The sequence below is a fragment of the Populus alba genome, chromosome 10, assembly GCF_005239225.2.
Source record: "Populus alba chromosome 10, ASM523922v2, whole genome shotgun sequence".
Lineage (NCBI taxonomy): Eukaryota > Viridiplantae > Streptophyta > Magnoliopsida > Malpighiales > Salicaceae > Populus > Populus alba.
In genome coordinates, this window is record NC_133293.1 from 19,059,800 (window position 1) to 19,077,721 (window position 17,922).

At 32.9% G+C, this 17,922-nt stretch overlaps 3 protein-coding genes across 5 annotated transcripts; all 3 read left to right on the top strand.

Annotated features, from left to right (window-relative positions):
• Nucleotides 1-3,414: 3,414 nt before the first annotated feature.
• Nucleotides 3,415-6,881, top strand: LOC118059741 (ubiquitin-conjugating enzyme E2 7). The gene is made up of 6 exons (XM_035072693.2): nucleotides 3,415-3,603; nucleotides 3,691-3,793; nucleotides 4,467-4,564; nucleotides 4,725-4,825; nucleotides 6,046-6,123; nucleotides 6,549-6,881. The coding sequence occupies exons 1-6, from the start codon at nucleotides 3,558-3,560 to the stop codon at nucleotides 6,624-6,626; spliced, it is 504 nt and encodes a 167-aa protein (XP_034928584.1). The 5' UTR covers nucleotides 3,415-3,557; the 3' UTR covers nucleotides 6,627-6,881.
• Nucleotides 6,882-8,643: 1,762 nt separating this feature from the next.
• On the top strand, nucleotides 8,644-11,580 carry LOC118059742 (ubiquitin-conjugating enzyme E2 7). Its single transcript, XM_035072694.2, has 6 exons — nucleotides 8,644-8,878; nucleotides 8,986-9,088; nucleotides 9,666-9,763; nucleotides 9,870-9,970; nucleotides 10,985-11,062; nucleotides 11,347-11,580. The coding sequence occupies exons 1-6, from the start codon at nucleotides 8,833-8,835 to the stop codon at nucleotides 11,422-11,424; spliced, it is 504 nt and encodes a 167-aa protein (XP_034928585.1). The 5' UTR covers nucleotides 8,644-8,832; the 3' UTR covers nucleotides 11,425-11,580.
• A 1,295-nt stretch (nucleotides 11,581-12,875) lies between these two features.
• Nucleotides 12,876-16,589, top strand: LOC118059743 (dephospho-CoA kinase). 3 transcript variants are annotated; one of them, XM_035072698.2, is made up of 5 exons: nucleotides 12,876-13,033; nucleotides 14,663-14,819; nucleotides 15,053-15,198; nucleotides 16,015-16,084; nucleotides 16,178-16,589. In XM_035072698.2, exons 2-5 carry the CDS (start codon nucleotides 14,712-14,714, stop codon nucleotides 16,457-16,459), a joined length of 606 nt encoding a protein of 201 aa, XP_034928589.1. In that variant the 5' UTR covers nucleotides 12,876-13,033; nucleotides 14,663-14,711; the 3' UTR covers nucleotides 16,460-16,589. The 3 variants fall into 3 exon arrangements, with proteins under 3 accessions (XP_034928589.1, XP_034928586.1, XP_034928588.1); XM_035072695.2 differs by having other exon boundaries at nucleotides 16,015-16,589; XM_035072697.2 differs by having other exon boundaries at nucleotides 12,880-13,033; nucleotides 14,590-14,819; nucleotides 16,015-16,589.
• The last annotated feature ends 1,333 nt before the right edge of the window (nucleotides 16,590-17,922 follow it).

Consider the following 17,922-nt stretch of genomic DNA (forward strand, 5'->3'; position numbering starts at 1 on the left):
TGTTTTTTTTTAAAAAAAAAAAATTTTATGTTTTTTGATTTGTTTGTCTTAAAAATGATTTTTAAAAAATATAAAATATTATTTTTTTTATATTTTTAACCAAAAAATACTTTAAAAAACAATCACTGCTACGCTTTTAAACACCTTAACATAAATAACCTGAGCTTTTAAACACCTTAACATAAATAACCTGAGCAAAGTATGAATACTTATTTTATGTTTTAAATAATGTTTTTAAAAAAATTAATTAATTTAATTTTTTTATTGTTTTCAATATGCTAGTGTTAAAAGTGATATATATATAAATATTTTAAAAAAATAACTAATACTATAATTTTAAATATCTTAGTAAAAAATAACCCAAGCAGGTGATCAGCCCATAAAGACCCGGCCCGGCAGCATCCCTGGCCATTCCTAGCTTAGCTAAGAAATCAACAACGTTGTTTTCTTCTCTCGACAAATGTTGCACACCACACCACCAATCTCTCTTGATCGTCATCTATCCTCGGCGAGCAAATAACAGGGATGGACAATGTTAAAATGACCATTTAATGCCCTCGCCGATTCATAAACACGAGGAGAGTGACCACATATTTCAAAGTTAAGTAGCTGGGGAGCGAAAATGCTGATTTACATGATTTCTGTGGTATTTACAATTCAGCACTAGCAAATGGGCCCGCTTGCCGCCTTAGGTCCACTAACGAATCATGTTTTTATATTTTATTAATTTTAGTTGATATTTAAACGAATTAAAATCAAATTTAAAAATATTGATTACGTTGTAGATAATAAATCACGCGTATTGGCTGGGTTAAATTAAAAAATCAGAGGACAGCGGATTTTTTTGTTGATTACATGGCATGAAATAAAAAATTATTATATTATAGGAAAAAACTGAAACATGTGGGAGAGGGGTATTTTGGACTCAGGTGCTATATTTCCTTTCACTTTTAATTTAACCGTGGACTCATTGCTTGATTTATTTATTTTTACTTCTACTTTTATTTTATTTTTTTCATCAGGCTTTTATTTTTTTATGATTTAATCATCTTGTGGCCAAATTAAAGATAAATTGCTTCAAATACATCGAGGAGGGGCAAGATTGAATAGAAAATAATCAAAGTAAAAAGGATAGAAGAAATAAATGGCAAATTCCAAATTTGATAAAGAGATTTACCTTGGTCTTAAGCTTTTCAAGTGAAACAATTTTGGTCTCTCACAATTTTTAAAAATTTAATGTTGATTTGGAACTTTATTTCTTTATTTTTCAATATCTAGTTCTAGTGGGAAAAAAAATCCCATAAAAAATAAAAAAAGTTCAGTTGATATCAATTTTAATTATAAAAAAAATCATTTTTTAATATTAATAAAATTTCAATCAATAAAAAAAAGTTTTCCGCCGAGTGCTCTTCGCCGTCCTATGCCTAAAATGGTATGTATTAACTTGGAAAGCTTTTCAATTTTGTTTTTTTTTTTTTAGGGGTGAATGATTGGATTGTTCAAGTTCATTGACGAGTCTATGAAAATGTCCGGATTATAAAGTGTTTGCTACATGTTTGGATAAAAATAAATTAAGAATCCAATATATAGGCAAAAAAAAATATCAAAGGCCTGTTTTTTCTAGCAACTTTGTTGTGCCGAAAACTAGATCAGTAGACAATGCGTCACATATGTATTTTTCTAAAAAAAATAAATTAAAATGATAGACCTTTCAACGTTTTATTTATAAAAAAAAAACAACCCGCTCTCTGACATGGGGGGCTAATAACTTTTTTAATGAGCCTTGTATGCAAGCTATATTTTTTTTACAGGCCACACGTGTGGGGACACATGCCTGGCCTAGCCTGTCTGTTATTTTTTATATTCTGATTTATTTAATACATTCCCAACCCCTTTAATTAAAAACAAATCATTTTGATCATTTGTCTGTTCTTGAAAGGTCTCTTCTTTCTTTTATAGTTGAGACGAGAAAAAACAAAAAATCAAATATAGTAAATTTAGGTAATCCGTGGCAAAGAAATTGTTATCACTAATAAATACATTTCGATGTATATTTAATATTTTAAAAAAAAATATAGATAAAACCATGCACGATAGATTAACAAGTTTGAATAAAAATATTTTTATCACGAGGTCTCAATTTTTTTTTTTAATCGTTGTATTAAATGTACATTGAATAATATATATGGACTTATGTAAAAACAATAGCATAGTTGGAAACACACAAAAAAAAAAGACAGGAATAAATTGTAGAATCTAACAAATTTAAAATCATAAAGAAATAAATAATGAAAAAAACTAAAAACATTTGGAAAAAAACAGAGAAAGAAACTGGGCTTGGTGCTTTAGAACTAGACGCAACCAGCCTAGGCTGAACCTAGGAGTCCTATGCGTCTTTTTTTTTTTTTTTTTACTATTTTCATAAAAACAAGTTGTTGATTTTTTAATATATATTTTTTAAATAAAATATATTTTAAAAAACAATTAATACCACACTAATAAAAAATTATGAAAGGATAACATACCGCCCTCCATTTTATGCCCACAAAAGACTATTTCATGGAAACCAATCGACTCAATTTATTGTTTATTATTTATCTTTTTATCTCTGTATTGGTATTTTGTATTTACTTTCACACAGTTTATTTTTATATTTGAAATTACATTTGAGTGAGTTTTAAATATAATGTTTGACTTTAAAAAATATTAAATAAATATGTTATAATAATTTTGATATATTAATATAAAAAAGAGAGATTATTTTTATATATTTTTAAATAAAAACACTTTAACATGAATGACGCATCAAAATCTGTATCTGCATCCATCCGGACCATCCCCATCAAGTAAATGCGGATCTCCATTACCGTGCGCTAAACTGGTAAGTCTTTTGTGCCATAGGTCACTTCGGTAATTAGATTCCCCTTCCAATTTCTTTTTTCTTTTTCGTGAAAAGCAAAAAATAAAGAAATAAACTTTATTTCTGTCCCTGTATATTGATCCATCTTGCACTTCTACCCACAGTCAAGCTTTCGAGACTTGTTTTTTTATTTTTTTAATGTTTTAACTTTTAAGAGTTATTTGAGATATCGTAATTTACATGGGGATTTCGGAGGAAAAAATAATAATAAAAAAGAATAAAACTATGAAAAGGTAAGCATTTTGTTAATTAATTAGTAGCAAAAGGTAAAATTAAAACTTCTTAAGAACTATGGAGGTCACATCGGGAAACTGGATACTATGAAGGCAGAAATGAATCATTGACGAACTTGCAAGGATAAAAATATAGTTTGCGGAAAGAAAAAATAAAAAACAAAAAAAGAGAAATTTTCCTACGTGGCATGCGCATATAGATTCGATTTCCTTTAGTATGGTGGCCGAGCTAAAGACAAATTCCCTTTTCCCAGCCTTTGATCTTTCCTTCTTCTATAAATATCTTAAGGCAATTTGCTAAACCAAGAATATATATATATAAAAAACCCTCTCTCTTGATTGCTGATAAATCTTTCCCATCCACGCTCGCCTCTACTGCGGCCCTTTATCTCCCGCTCTAATCTATGGCCGCATCTCAAGCAATTCTCCTCTTGCAAAAGCAATTGAGAGGTCAGCCAAAAAAACAATTATTTAATTGGGTTTCTGTTTTTCGTGTCAAAGTCTTAATCTTTGATCATTTCTTGATTGATTTTCCAGATCTCTGCAAGAACCCAGTTGATGGATTCTCTGCTGGCTTGGTTGATGAAACCGACATGTTTGAATGGAGCGTTTCAATAATTGGACCCCCTGATACCTTATAGTGAGTAATTTACGAGTTCGAAGTTTTGATCTTTAGATGTTTCAAGACTGATAATTGTTCATGTTTTGGGGGGTTAAGGATTTTGTTTCTTTTTTGTCCGAGTTTACTTTACGGGTTTTGATTGTCTGATGTTGATGATGGTTCCATGTCTTGTTTCAGTTGAATAATGGTTAATTGATTTGAGTGATGATTGAATTTCTGTTTGAGAAGCTTACCTAAAGGCGTACGATTAGCTGGTTAATGGTTCATTTGGATGTTTAACTGAACTTAATTTGCTTTTATACATTATACATCACTGAGCTGGGTGTTTCCTTCTCTATGGTGTGTTTTCTGGAGAAAAAAAAAAACAATCAAAATTTGTTAATGGGAGCTGTGGCTATGTTGGTTTTACCATGTGCCTGATCCCATGTAGCTGATCTTTCGTCAGATATAGGCTTAGGATAGATTAATGGCCTGCATCGATGTAGTCGAATCTTACATGTCATGATCCTGACGAGGAGAAAGATAGTTTTGGCCTACTGCTACATGGTTGAAACCAGGGCTTGGTTAAATTGTGGTATTTTGTTTCTAGAGAATTATATAGGAGTTTTTTAGCATGCAAGTTATTCCATTATTCATGGGATATGAAAGCTGGTGCTGTGTTGTTTGTTAACAAGCAATTCTCCTGTTGCAGTGATGGGGGTTTCTTCAATGCCATCATGAGCTTTCCAAAGAATTATCCAAACAGTCCTCCAACTGTCAGGTTCACCTCAGAGATGTGGCATCCGAATGGTGAGCCTTCTTCTGCTGTTTTCAATCCAATATCTATATTCATAGTCTAGCTACATTTTTATCTGAGTATTCGTGCCTGGGCACATGTCTCTACATGTTTGCATTGTATATTTCAAACGAGCAAAGTTCTATAATGTAGTTGGCTATCCCTGAACTGCAGTTTACCCAGACGGAAAGGTTTGTATATCAATTCTTCATCCACCCGGTGATGACCCAAATGGTTATGAGCTTGCAACTGAGCGCTGGAGTCCAGTCCATACTGTATGTGATGCTTTTATGCATTTTATTTTTTTTGGTTGCAGTATATATGTGTGTGTGTAAATTTCTGGCTGTTGCTAAGTACATTGCTTGCTTTCTCTCTCCTTTTGGTTTATCCTACAAACATGGGTGGGATTTTGGCTTGGTAACTGTTTTTTCTCTTTGTTTGCATTTGTTGCGAACATTAAGAAGCTGCACTGTGAAATTCTATCAACCATATGTTTATATATATATAGTGACATGTATGACATGCTGCTTTCTATTCCTATCTAACATCTACCAATGGAAGGCTGCAAGTGTTTGGATAACAATTTGTCACTTGCAGTTCTGAGTTACTGTCTGGTTCGTGGTTAAGGATGAATGTCAGAAGAGATATGTATATGGTAACTCTTTGCTTTCATGCATGATGATTTTAATCCACTTTGTGGCATGATCATGTGATGGTGGTTCTGATTGGCAGTGCATATTGGTGATGGGCAACTATAAGGACAGAAACTTGAGATGACTGCAAGCTGAATTTCATTTCAGCTCTGAGGGGCTTATTTCTAGCCCAGATTGAGGTGCTTTTTCCTGAGCCCTGGCACAACTTTAGTTTAGAAGAGGTCGCTTGTGTCGGGGTTGGTTAGCATTGCATGGCTCATTGGACACGTGAAAAAAGTAAACCAATCAATTTGAGAAATAATGAAAAATCAGAAGTAGGGAGGTTTATGTGGTGAATAAAGAGTAAAACCAGAGCAGCATGGAGTGGAATTCATATTGGTTTTATCCATGCAACCTGTTATTTTTGAAATGTTGTTGAAACAACTAACATATTTTGAGTGCACAAGTAAAATATGAACCGTCATACTTCAATCTTCAATCAATCTTCAATCGCATATGACCTTATAAGAGAAGGAAGGCTAGAGAAAAGAAGGTTACAGTGTAAACAGTGAGAAAAAATTAACCAGAAGGATTACCAGCAGAGGTGAGACAACATTCATTGAGTTTGCATGTGAAGGAATATTAGAGGCAGAAGGATTGGAATTGTTGATAGCTAACATCAGGAGTACATAGTATACTTGTTCTCTCTTGTTATATGCATGACTCTAATCTTATTCCTAATGATAATTTCACATGTTTCTTGTTCCTTTGATAACCAAGATTTTGGTCCTTTGCATCACCAGACATGTTCTTCTCAAAAACTTGTACCTGATGCTTTTTTGTGCCTTTTTATGTTGAGACAGGTTGAAAGCATTGTTTTGAGTATCATATCGATGCTTTCCAGTCCTAATGACGAGTCTCCTGCTAATGTTGATGCTGCGGTAGGTGTAGTTCTGTTTATTTTTCCATAAATATGTAATCTTTACTCTCACTTCATTAGTTTCTTGAATGAGTGTATTGAGTAACAGGTGGTTAAAATAAATATTTTAAGCATTTGAGAAATTTCACAATCGCGTTCGAAGAATTTCCAGTCTCATACTGCAATCAATATATACCTGTCACATTTGGCCTGACCTTTGCAGTGATTGGAATATGTTTAACTGTGTTATTACATATCTCATAACATCGAGTTGTATGCATCTTATTGCCACCATTCAAGCTCTCACATGAGATGCTTCTGTGTTTTGCATGAGTCTAGTCATGACTGGATCACGAGGGTCATGCTTCTTTTTTTTTTTTTTGCTTTCTACTAATCTGGCTGATGCGCCTTTTCTATTCTAACAATTGCTGGACTGTATAACTTCAGAAACAATGGAGAGAGAGTAGGGAGGAGTTCAGGAAGAAAGTAAGTCGATGTGTTAGAAAATCACAAGAAATGTTGTGACAGTGTATATTGCTGCATAGCTTTTGCATATCCCCAGTCAAGGGAGGAACTGGTGGCCAATGGACCCTTCTGTGAACCATGTAAAATTTCATCAAGTTCTTGTTTTCCTTCCATTGTAACCTGCACTTTCTGTGCGCATATCTTTGGGTGACAATCATTAGTATTAGATATCTATACAAGGGCTTGAAATTGGCGTTTCCTGAACTTGTATGAACTTTATTGATATCTTGTATCGTAATGGTTTTGTTTTCTTAATCTCGAAACGAGTTCAATAGTAGTTTACTTGTTAATTCTACCTTGATTCTCTCTACCACAAAGTTAGGATCCATGTGACAATTACCTTGTTGAGACAACCAGCAATTCCCCCCCTCCAGACAGCTCTGGAAACACAATTTATTAGAAACTTTTGTTAGAAACGTGGCTCTGATGATTTTACTCGGCGTTAAGGTAAGGAAAAATGTTGAACGTTGTTCAACTGGACTGGAAAGTTCATGCATGACTCGTTCTTCAACTGGGTTGGAAAGTTGGTTCTTGAACGAGTTTTTATAGCATAATTTGTTTATGTGTTTTAAAAAATGATTTTTTTTCTGTTTTAAATTAATTTTTGGGTGATTTTAGATTGTTAAAGTAAGTTTTTAAAAAATAAAATAAAATATTATTTTAATATCTTTTTAAATAAAATCTACAAAAAAAAACACTAGTCATGTGTACACTCTACACAGCATTGTAAACATAGCAACTCTACACAGCATTGTAAACATAGCAATGACTGCCTGTCTTGCAACTATAAGTCAATGAAGGGAATGATATCATGATATGTATATAATTCAACCTATGCAGGGGAAGCATTGAATCTCCAAAGGATAAGGATAGCTTTCGTTTCCTTATTTTTCTTCGTAACCAATTAGTTGGGTTTTGACTGTAAAGCGGTCGTTAGCTTGGAATATCTTTAAACCATACAGTTAATAAGGTATGTAAATTGATTTTCCAAGTTATCATCTCAACTTTAAATTTAAAAAAAATGTCATGGATTTTTTTAAAGAAGCGTATCAATTTAAACAGACGGATTATTTTAAATCCATGTGAAAATAAATCCAACCGGAAACTAATTAAGAAAAAAAACATGATTATTAAAAGATAACCTACTATAGTAAATAATTGGATAATCAAAGCTCAAAATAATCACCTCAATTTACACGAATAGATGATGACAATTCATTGCTATGCAGTGCTCAAGTTAATTTAAATTATTAAATATATTATAATTCTCTTTGATTAAATCCCGTTTGATATTGAATTTCAAACAGGGTTTGACAAAATTTAAATTTTTTTTATTTAAAATTAATTATTTATATATTTTTTATTGTTTTGATATTTAAAATAATTTTTAAAAAATAAAAAAAATATTATTTTAATAGATTCTATAATGAAAAATACTTTGAAAAGCAATCGCTACTATCCTTTCAAATACCCCCTAAGAATGTGTATGAAATTATGGTAAATATTATTTTTTTAAAGTGTTTTTCGCTTTAAAATATATTAAAATAATATATATATATATATATATATTTTTTTTTTTTTTGACATCAATACATTAAAATTATTTAAAAACACTAAAAAAACAATTTGAAACTAAAAAAATTTAAAAAATCTAAAAAACAAGGTACAATCCCTCAAATAAACACCACGTAAAAATCTATTTGAGAGTGGTGAACCTCATATAAATGTTGCCTAAAGATCTATATGTTATTTTTCAAAATATTTCTTACTAAAATATATGAAAATAACATATTTTTAAAATCTTTAAAGTTTATTTTATCAGCATATAAATATAATTAAAAAACAAAACAAATTAATTTAAAACTAAAAAAAAATTATCAGAAACACAGACAATATCAAATATTAACTAATACACCCGGAAAAGTGCATTGGAAACACCAAGCAAATAGCCTAGAATGTTCCGGGTCACATCATAAGTTTCAATTTTGAAACAGGAAAAGTATCCAACTTGGCCTCCATCATAGAAGACAAAATCTCCTTGCTCATCTCCTCCTCTCCTCTACATAAATAAATAATTAATTAAATAAAACCCCAAACCCAAATTCCTAAACCAGATTTACACTTTACTCCCCTAATTTTTCTTTTTTTCGCCCTCCCTTCTATTACGGCCTCTCTCTATCCGTAGCTCAAATCAAATAAAGAATCAATGGCCGCTTCTCAAGCTAGTCTTCTCCTGCAAAAGCAGCTGAGAGGTTAATAACCCCACATCAATCCTTTTTTTGTTTGGGTTTTGTTTGTTTTTCGTAGAAAGTTTTAATCTTTGATGGTTTATTTATTTTCTTGTTCATTGATTTTGTAGATCTATGCAAGAACCCAGTTGATGGATTCTCTGCTGGTTTGATTGATGAAACCAACGTGTTTGAATGGAGCGTTACAATTATAGGCCCCCCCGATACCTTATAGTGAGTTTCATCCATTCTTTAAGGTTTTTTTTTTTAACAGATTCTAGGGCTACACCTTTTTCTTTTTCTTTCAGTATTTGGTTTTAAAATCTTGTGTTGCTTTTCGGTTTTGAATTTGGTTTTAAGGGTTTTTATTAATCGCGACGATGCTATGAAAGGCTCCTTTTCATGTCTGGACTTTTCTTGTTATCTGATTTTCAGTAATTATTTCTGGATTTCTTTTTATGAAGTTTACTTAAAGGTTTTGGTAATGGCTGCCTGGTAATATGTTGTTCTTGAGCCTGTTAGATTTTCTTTAATCAATTGGATTATCAACTGAACATAATCAAGCTATGAATGCATTCAGTTTTTAATTGATTTTGAGTCTTCTGCTTTGTTTCATTCCAGTGCTTTCTGGTAACTTGATAGGCTGGTCCAATTACTTATATGCCGACTAGTTTGGAACCAAATCCTGGATGTATTTTGTTTTTGAGAATTATATCCAGAGCTTTTAGTAGCATTCAAATTTGTTGTATAATATGCTGACAATTAAAGGTGACATTGTGTTGTTTATTAACAACTTATTTTCATTTCACAGTGAAGGGGGTTTCTTCAATGCAATCATGAGCTTTCCACAGAATTATCCAGTCAGTCCTCCAACTGTCAGGTTTACCTCAGAGGTGTGGCATCCAAATGGTGGGTGCTTTTTCTTTCTTTATTATATTTGTGTGTGCATCCGCTATTCTGTGTCCGTGCCGTTGAAATGGAAAACTACTAAAATGTTGCTGTCTTTGAACTATAGTTTACCCTGATGGAAAAGTTTGCATATCAATTCTTCATCCACCTGGTGACGACCCAAATGGCTATGAGCTTGCAACTGAGCGCTGGAGTCCAGTTCATACAGTATGTGATTCTTTGTTGTTTTATATTACTGCATCTATTAAATTGCTTGCAGTTTTTATAAATATGGTGCTTGTGTTTTTCCTGCCTTTTCTTTATCCTATTACCCACAGAGTGGAAGTTCGGTTCAGAATTGTTTTTTTTCCTCTGTTCATATTGATGCAAACACTAAGAGTTGCAAAGAGGATATACGCTTTCTATACTCGTGTTTTTTTTTGAGATATGCTTTTTTCGACTCCCTAAGAAGGCTGCAATTGTCTGGGCAAGCAATTTGTAACTTGCTGTTCTGAATTACAGGTTTGTCTTGGATAAAGATGAATATTTGAGAGAGAGATATAGAAATGGTAGCTCTTTGCATTTATGCATAATTCTAATTTACTTTGTGGTATGACCATGTGATGGTGGTTTGGATTGGCAATGCATCTCAGTGATCAGCATCTTTTATAACTGAAACTTGAGGTGACTGCAAGACTTAAAGCAACTCAGCTATGAGGGGCTCAATTCTAGCCCAGATCATGTGTTTTTTTTTTTTTTTTTTGTTCTGGGACAGCTTCAGGTTACAATAGATCACTTAGGCTGGGTTGATTAATATCGTTTAGCCTATTTCTCCATTCTTCACTGTAGAGAGAAGCCAGCAAAGGTGGTAGTGTCAGTAAATAACATGATGAAGGATTTAAACTCGAGTGCATTGAGTGAGGGATCATTTTGGCTTTATAAATAGACAATATGACTATTAAAATTCGGACAACACTTGTTGGAAAGCTCAACATGTTTCACTCGCCAAAGGAAAATATCAGTTGATGTATCCCGATTGCAAAGAACAAGAAGCACAGCTTGTAATTGTATTGTGCTGATCACCAAATAGCTCTGTATGTTTCACCTCACAACTCAGGACTGCACAACACAGTGTGGTAGAGGCCAATTAGGCTCTAAACATTTTACTTGGTGTTGTGCCTTATTTTGGTTGATTTTATCTCTTTTATAAACCTTTCTTATTTAGTTTCCTGTTTTTTGCAGGTTGAAAGCATTGTTTTGAGCATCATATCAATGCTTTCTAGTCCTAATGACGAGTCTCCTGCAAATGTCGATGCTGCGGTAGGTGTATACAATTATTTATTTTTCCTTGAACATGTACCATTTATTTTCACCGTCTCTTTTTCTTGAGAAATTTTTGAGATTGAAGTGGCAAAAATATATGTTTTCACAAGAAGTTTCAAAATTAGCAGTACAGGCAACTACATCTTATTGCATTGTGTATAGCGCCACCATTAAATATTTCAGGTGTAGTGATGAATGTGGGCCGCATTTTATATTTTGCTAGTGACGCACATAAATTCAACGCTTACATTTTAAAAATTTTTGTAATCGAACAACTTCAGAAACAATGGAGAGAGAACAGGGACGAGTTCAAGAAGAAAGTAAGCCGATGCGTGAGGAAGTCGCAAGAAATGATGTGATGCTGCAGTGCTTCTGGTGTCTGTATTCAAGAGAGGCATCAATTTACCTTGTAGAGTTCCATTCACCTTTTGTTCTCGATCCATTATAACCAAACTCTTTGTGCACATGTTTTGAGTGACAATCATCAGTCTTAGATATTCATATTTTGGTTTAAACTTGGCTGTTCTGGAACTTGCATGAACCCGTTCTGTTTCTTTATATCTTTTGGTTTGAATTTCGTTATGTTTAAATCGATCAACGTCATGCATTCCCTCTCCTTTCTTCAACCACCGGATGTTAAGTTGTGTACGCCTTGATTTTGACAGTTGCCTTCGGCGAGAGTGCTTACACCAAAAAAAAAAAAAAAAAATAAATAAATATATATATATATATATATATATATATATATATATATATATATATATATATATTGTTGTTTGTCTACGTTTTTATTTCGGAATGTCTTTAAACGTCTTTTTTTTTTTAAAATGAAACACATGAAAAAATTATGGTTGTGTTTGGTAATAAAAAACTATATTTTTTTGTTTATTCAGTTTTTGTCTTCCAATAAAAATTTGAAAAAACTTGTTTATTTGTTGGAAATAAAGATAATTCTTTTTCAAAAAAACTAAATGTATCAAGATTGGAATTTTTTTTTTATAAAAATAAAATTATAATTTATAATAATTATTTTAATATTTTATATTTGTGATAATCTAATTATAGAATACTAATTTTATTTCATTCAAATTAAAAATTATCAAGAAAAAATTATACTGTTGATTAAAAAAATTATATTATATTTATAATAAAAATAAAATTTATGATATTAAGATGAAGAAAAAACTAAACTTTTACATTACACGAAAGTTATTGTATATAAAAGAAAAAAAAATATATTATTCATTTTTTTTTATTCAGAAACAATGAAAAACTTGTAAAAAGAAATTATAAAAATATAAATTAAAAAAACTAGTTTTCTAGACGTAGAAATATAGGATTTGAATTCGATGTACTGGTTTTTTCTTTTTTCTAACTCTATTTTTTCTTAAATAAGTATTACAATGTTTATTAACAATTTCTTTAATTTTCCAACATTATCTTCAACCATGAATAGTATTGAAAACTTACATCAGACAAAATAATAATAAATGATATTTTGATTAATAGTGCAATATCCAATTATGGACAATAGGAAGGAGGGAGTAATAAATAAGAGTGAAACGTTTTTATCATAAATATGGTCCGATGCCAGATTCTTGCACCGGCAGAATTAGAGAAATCAGGCCTGGTATAAAAACTCTTGGTTTTTAAAATGTCTTCAAAGAAATTTCGTGGGAGGAAATTAGGTCGGATAACATCGAAACTTTTGGATATTAAAAGGTTGCCATTAGGAAATTTAAAGAAAACAGAGATGGGAGTTGAACTTTGGTAAATTTATAAGGACGAAAATGATGTTTACCCACCTTTCTATTAAAAGCGAATCACGAAAAAGCCCTCTCTGACTCTCTCAAGTTCCGGCGACTGTAACTCGGGCTTTGTGTCTGATCTCACTACTGTGTTCCTCAAAAATATATCGGCTAAACCCTCCAAGCATCCCACTCCTCTCCCTCATCCTCTTCCACTCCAGTAAGCTTCTCTACTTCATGTTCTGTGGTTAAATACCCACTCCTATTTTAATGGTTGGTAGATATTTTTTTTTTGTTAGGAGATTTTTGCTTTTGATGTTGAATAAACTGAATATGCTCTTAGAGAAACCAACGACCCGTTACCAAACACCAAAACCCATAACCTTCACATAGTTCCTGCTAACATTGCAATAACTCCATATGCGAAAATTGGACTACTGGATATTTCTCTCTACCTGTTCGATAAAATGCCAGCACGAACAGTTGTTTCGTGAAACGCTATGGCTTGTAGTTATTCAAAATCGGGCAAGTTAAATGGGTGTCATTCTTTACTTTCGCCAATGCACGGTTCTACTATTATACTCAGTGAGACTGCATCTTGTATTGTATTAAGTGTTTGTGCTCATGTGGGGTTTGTTTTATGAAATCTGGGTTTGAGATTTTGAGCTTCTTGGGTGTGCTTTGTCATTTTTGTGCAAATTGTTCACTAATTGAAGGTGCCGAGTTGGTTTTTGTTGAGTGACATGAGAGAGAGTATGACATTAGTAAGCATAAACTGAATACAGAAGTTGAAAACTTGCTCCCAAGCCTTCTGCTTTGAATTTATTTACTGAATCCTGAAAGAAATTAGGAGTATGGTTGGGTTAGGATTCTTATATTTGGTATTGGGGAACTGGGTGCTGCTTTGTGTCCATATTTGTTTTTCTCCAATCTTGAATTTAGATGCTATGGACCTTTCACCAAACAAGCCATTGGACACACATCAGAACATTTTAGGCATGGAGCCAGAATTGGGATCAAAAATCCATATCCGACTCATTTTGTCCGCACATTTGTTGTACTGCATATGCACTATAGACACTATGTTGACCAACCTTAGTTTATGGTTCGTTTGGCTTCACAAAAACTCAACTTAAAAAGCTGGGATCATGTTGGCCTCCAACATGTTCCAACCTGCAAGTTGCATTTCTATGTCAATATAGTTGATAACTAAAGATCCTACATGTTGAACCAGTGACCTGGAGTATGTGCAACATTATTTACTGTTTACCTATACTGAATGCCTTCATTGCCACACTGCAATGAAACACATTGTTGGAACTCCAGCATACTTGAGCTTGTTCTCTCACATTCATATAGAAATGTAAAATTGATTGTTGCATCTTAGTGTTATACTACATGATGTGCTTCTTACCCATGCAGTCTCTTTGGTTGAACTTTGAACTCCCAGCGCTGGACATTTGTTGTTTTTTTGCAATTAATTTGAACCATTAGCCTGTAACCTTGACTATTAGGTACATGGTGCTGTCATTTCCTTATCGTCCATTTTAGCTGGGCAAGTGACGAGGCTGGAATAAAAAAGTTAGAGATAAAATTGGAGGCATCCAAGATTTTTCTTCATGGTTATATTTATTAAAGGCCTATAGATTGAAACTAATAAACATCATATCATGTTATTTTGAGTATGTATTGAAATGAATTTCTTAAAGTTAGAGTTGATTTTCAAGTAATGATAGCATGTTTTGAAAATAATCCTATATGTTTATGTGATTGCAGAAGTGGAACCGCATTCTTGCGCGACCCAAATGACACCACTTAATTAATTACATATATCTACCTATCTATGCAGGCACAAGGACAGGAAGATCAGTGACAATACGAAAATAGAGTGAGTGAAAATGAGGATAGTGGGATTGACAGGTGGAATCTCATCGGGAAAGAGTACTGTCTCTAATCTTTTCAAGTCCCATGACATTCCTGTCGTTGACGCTGATATAGTTGCTAGGGTGAGTATTCCTTTTTTTTTCTTTCTTTCTTTCTTATCTTTACCTTTGGTTTTATTACATATATATCTCATCATTTGGTAATTTTGACAAATGATTCCTTTTTTTGGATGGCATAATCTGATTCTTGCATCAGTTTCATGGGCAAAACTGTCGAATTTTATAATTGTTCATGGCTACTTAAAAGAATTATTCAAAGCGGATTCAATTGGTGTTATGAATTAAATGGATTGCAGGATGTACTGAAGAAAGGCACTGGTGGATATAAGAGGGTAGTTGCAGCGTTTGGAGAGGACATATTGCAAGCTAACGGGGAAGTTGATAGGCCAAAACTGGGCCAGATTGTGTTCTCTGACTCTGGGAAGCGCCAGCTTCTCAATAGGTACAGTTTAGTTAGTGGCATATGTGTGTTTGATGAATAACAAATATGTTATACTTATAGCATTCGGACTATATGGAATAGAATATAATATATGTATGAAACAAATTATTGAAAAGAATGGCTGTGTTTTAATTTTTAAGTCGTAGCTTGCAAAATTGAATTTACTGAATGTTTAATTAAATGACATCATCTCAAGTTTTTTATATTTTCATGTCTATATGCTCTAATTTAGATCGGCTCAACTTGTACATGAAAGAATATATTAAATTTCTCTGTGGAAATGCACGTTCTTTTGGCTTGAGTTGCAATGTATAGATTGAGGAAGCATGCAAAGCATAGTTTGCATCGGTTTTCCCGGTCTATCAAGTGAGATAGGAACCAAATTCTTTGTTTAGTCTTATTGGTACTGTTTAATTGGTTGCTTGTTGACAGAAAATAATCATTAGAAGATAAATAAATATGAGCTGATTTTTTTTTATGAAGAAGCATGAGGTTAACATGTCATTTTTTCCTGCCAAAGTAAACTCAGTTCACGCTCATCAAGCAGATTTTATATGTCTTAAAGAAATTTCCTTTGAATTGTGAAGTCATACCGCTGAAGTTATAGTACCTGTGACTTGATTTGTCCTGCTTGTATCCAGCATTTCATCTCGTTATCTCTCTATATCTGGGGTATTATGCCAAAAAAAAAAGAAGCATTAGTGGCCATGCCTAAATTTGCTAGTGTATTCTAGATTGTGATGGTGTTCTATGGAACAATGTCACATAATTGCATGTTACGCTCCTTCTAATGCTTTGTCTATTGAGTACTTTCAGGCTTTTGGCCCCTTTTATATCCTCTGGCATCTTTCGGGAAATTTTAAAGTTGTGGCTGAAGGGTTGTAAGGTAATTGTCCTAGACATTCCTTTGTTGTTTGAAGCCAAGATGGATAAGTGGACAAAACCCATTATTGTTGTTTGGGTTGACACTGAAACACAGCTTCAGCGACTCATGGCAAGAGATAGAATCGATGAGGAAGCTGCCAGAAACAGAACAAACGCTCAGATGGCCCTGGATTTGAAAAGGTCCAAGGCTGACATTGTCATTGATAACTCTGGCACCATAGAAGACCTGGAGGAACAGTTTCAGAAGGTATTAGTCCAGGTTACAAAGCCTTTGACGTGGACTGAATTCTGGCTTTCAAGACAGGGAGCCTTCTCGGCCCTTGCGTCCATTATTATCGGAGTTGTTGTTGGCAAAAATGTTCTTGGCAAATTATAGTCGAAATTTTAATTTCTGTTGCTTGACATTGCCATGTGTCCGCCCCCGAAAAATAGATTTGGTTTTGTTTTGTTTAGAAATATATTTATTTAATGGAGATACGCACAAGATAGTGCTTTTTTATCCTTAACCCACCCATGCTAATGTCATTGATTGGTCTTGTTCGCCATTAGTTTCCTTTCCTCCTTAATCTTTGAATGATTATAGACCAAAAAGCAAAAGAAAAATGGATTGAAAAGTGAGAAAATAATTACTAGGTATTGAAGCAAAGTACTGAATAAGTCATAGTATATGGTTAGGGTTTTTGGTAGAGAGGTAGAAGAAAGAGGGAAGGCGGGTAGCTGTTCCCTTTTTTTTTTTTAATTAATTTGATAGACTTGTTAATATTAAATTACTCTGCCTTGATTAATCTCTCGTGAGTCGTGACACTTTATCCAAATATATATTATGCTGTGTTTCGTCCTCAGCTGTAGATTCCACAATAGTACATGAGTTTTAGTCCCTCGAAGATGCTTCCTAGCTGTCCCGATCCCAACACAAAAACTAAATCCTCATAAAACGTAAAACTTCATGGGAGCTGCCGCTCCTAGACATTTTCAGCGTGCATTACTTGTAAATAAATTCACTTATCACTTGTATGTTTTACTAATCTCTAAAAATAACTAGAAAGAAAGCAGATTAACTTCTTCTTTTTACTAACACCAGCGCATCGAAAAATCATTCCACACATGCAGAGCACAGCTAAAATGTCTCCAAAACCAATCAAGATATAACAAATCATTTACCATGCAATTTTTCAAAGTTAAACTTCATTGTAATATTCGACCCGGTGATTCTAGCCGATCTAGCAAAATTTCATATCGAATTAGAAGTTGATATGGTCAAACCTAGTCGATCTATATTACTCAACTTGTGATATTATTAACCTGGTTAAAATCTAACGGAAATCTAGTTTTATTTCTTTTAAAAGAATAACAAAATAATTGAAAAAAATATTAAATATTAAAAAACACTAATTTAGATTAACTTTTATCAATAATTATTAACTCAATCTATAACCTGCCAAAACTAAATCAATTAGTCAGCTATCATCTTTGTCAAACTTCCATAAGCGAAGCACAATGCCCCGTGATGATCAAGGCCAGCGAGTCTCAAAACATAATCATGCATAATTGCAAATAAATTCATAGTTACCAGAATTGCTTTTGTTTTCAAAATTCATCACACAAATGACCACGAAAGTTTTTGAGTTTGTTATTGATGAAGTTATAAAAAGACTTCACACTAAAATTTAGCTTTTTATCGGTTGTGGTTTTAGACCTGGAATGTAGGCTGTGCACATGAGCTTGATTGTTGGACCTGATTGGTGGCTAAAAGTTCACCTGAAAAAACAATTCTCTTGTTGAAGAGAGACTTTTGATATAATTTAAATATATGAGAAAAGAAATATCTGTAAGAGAATA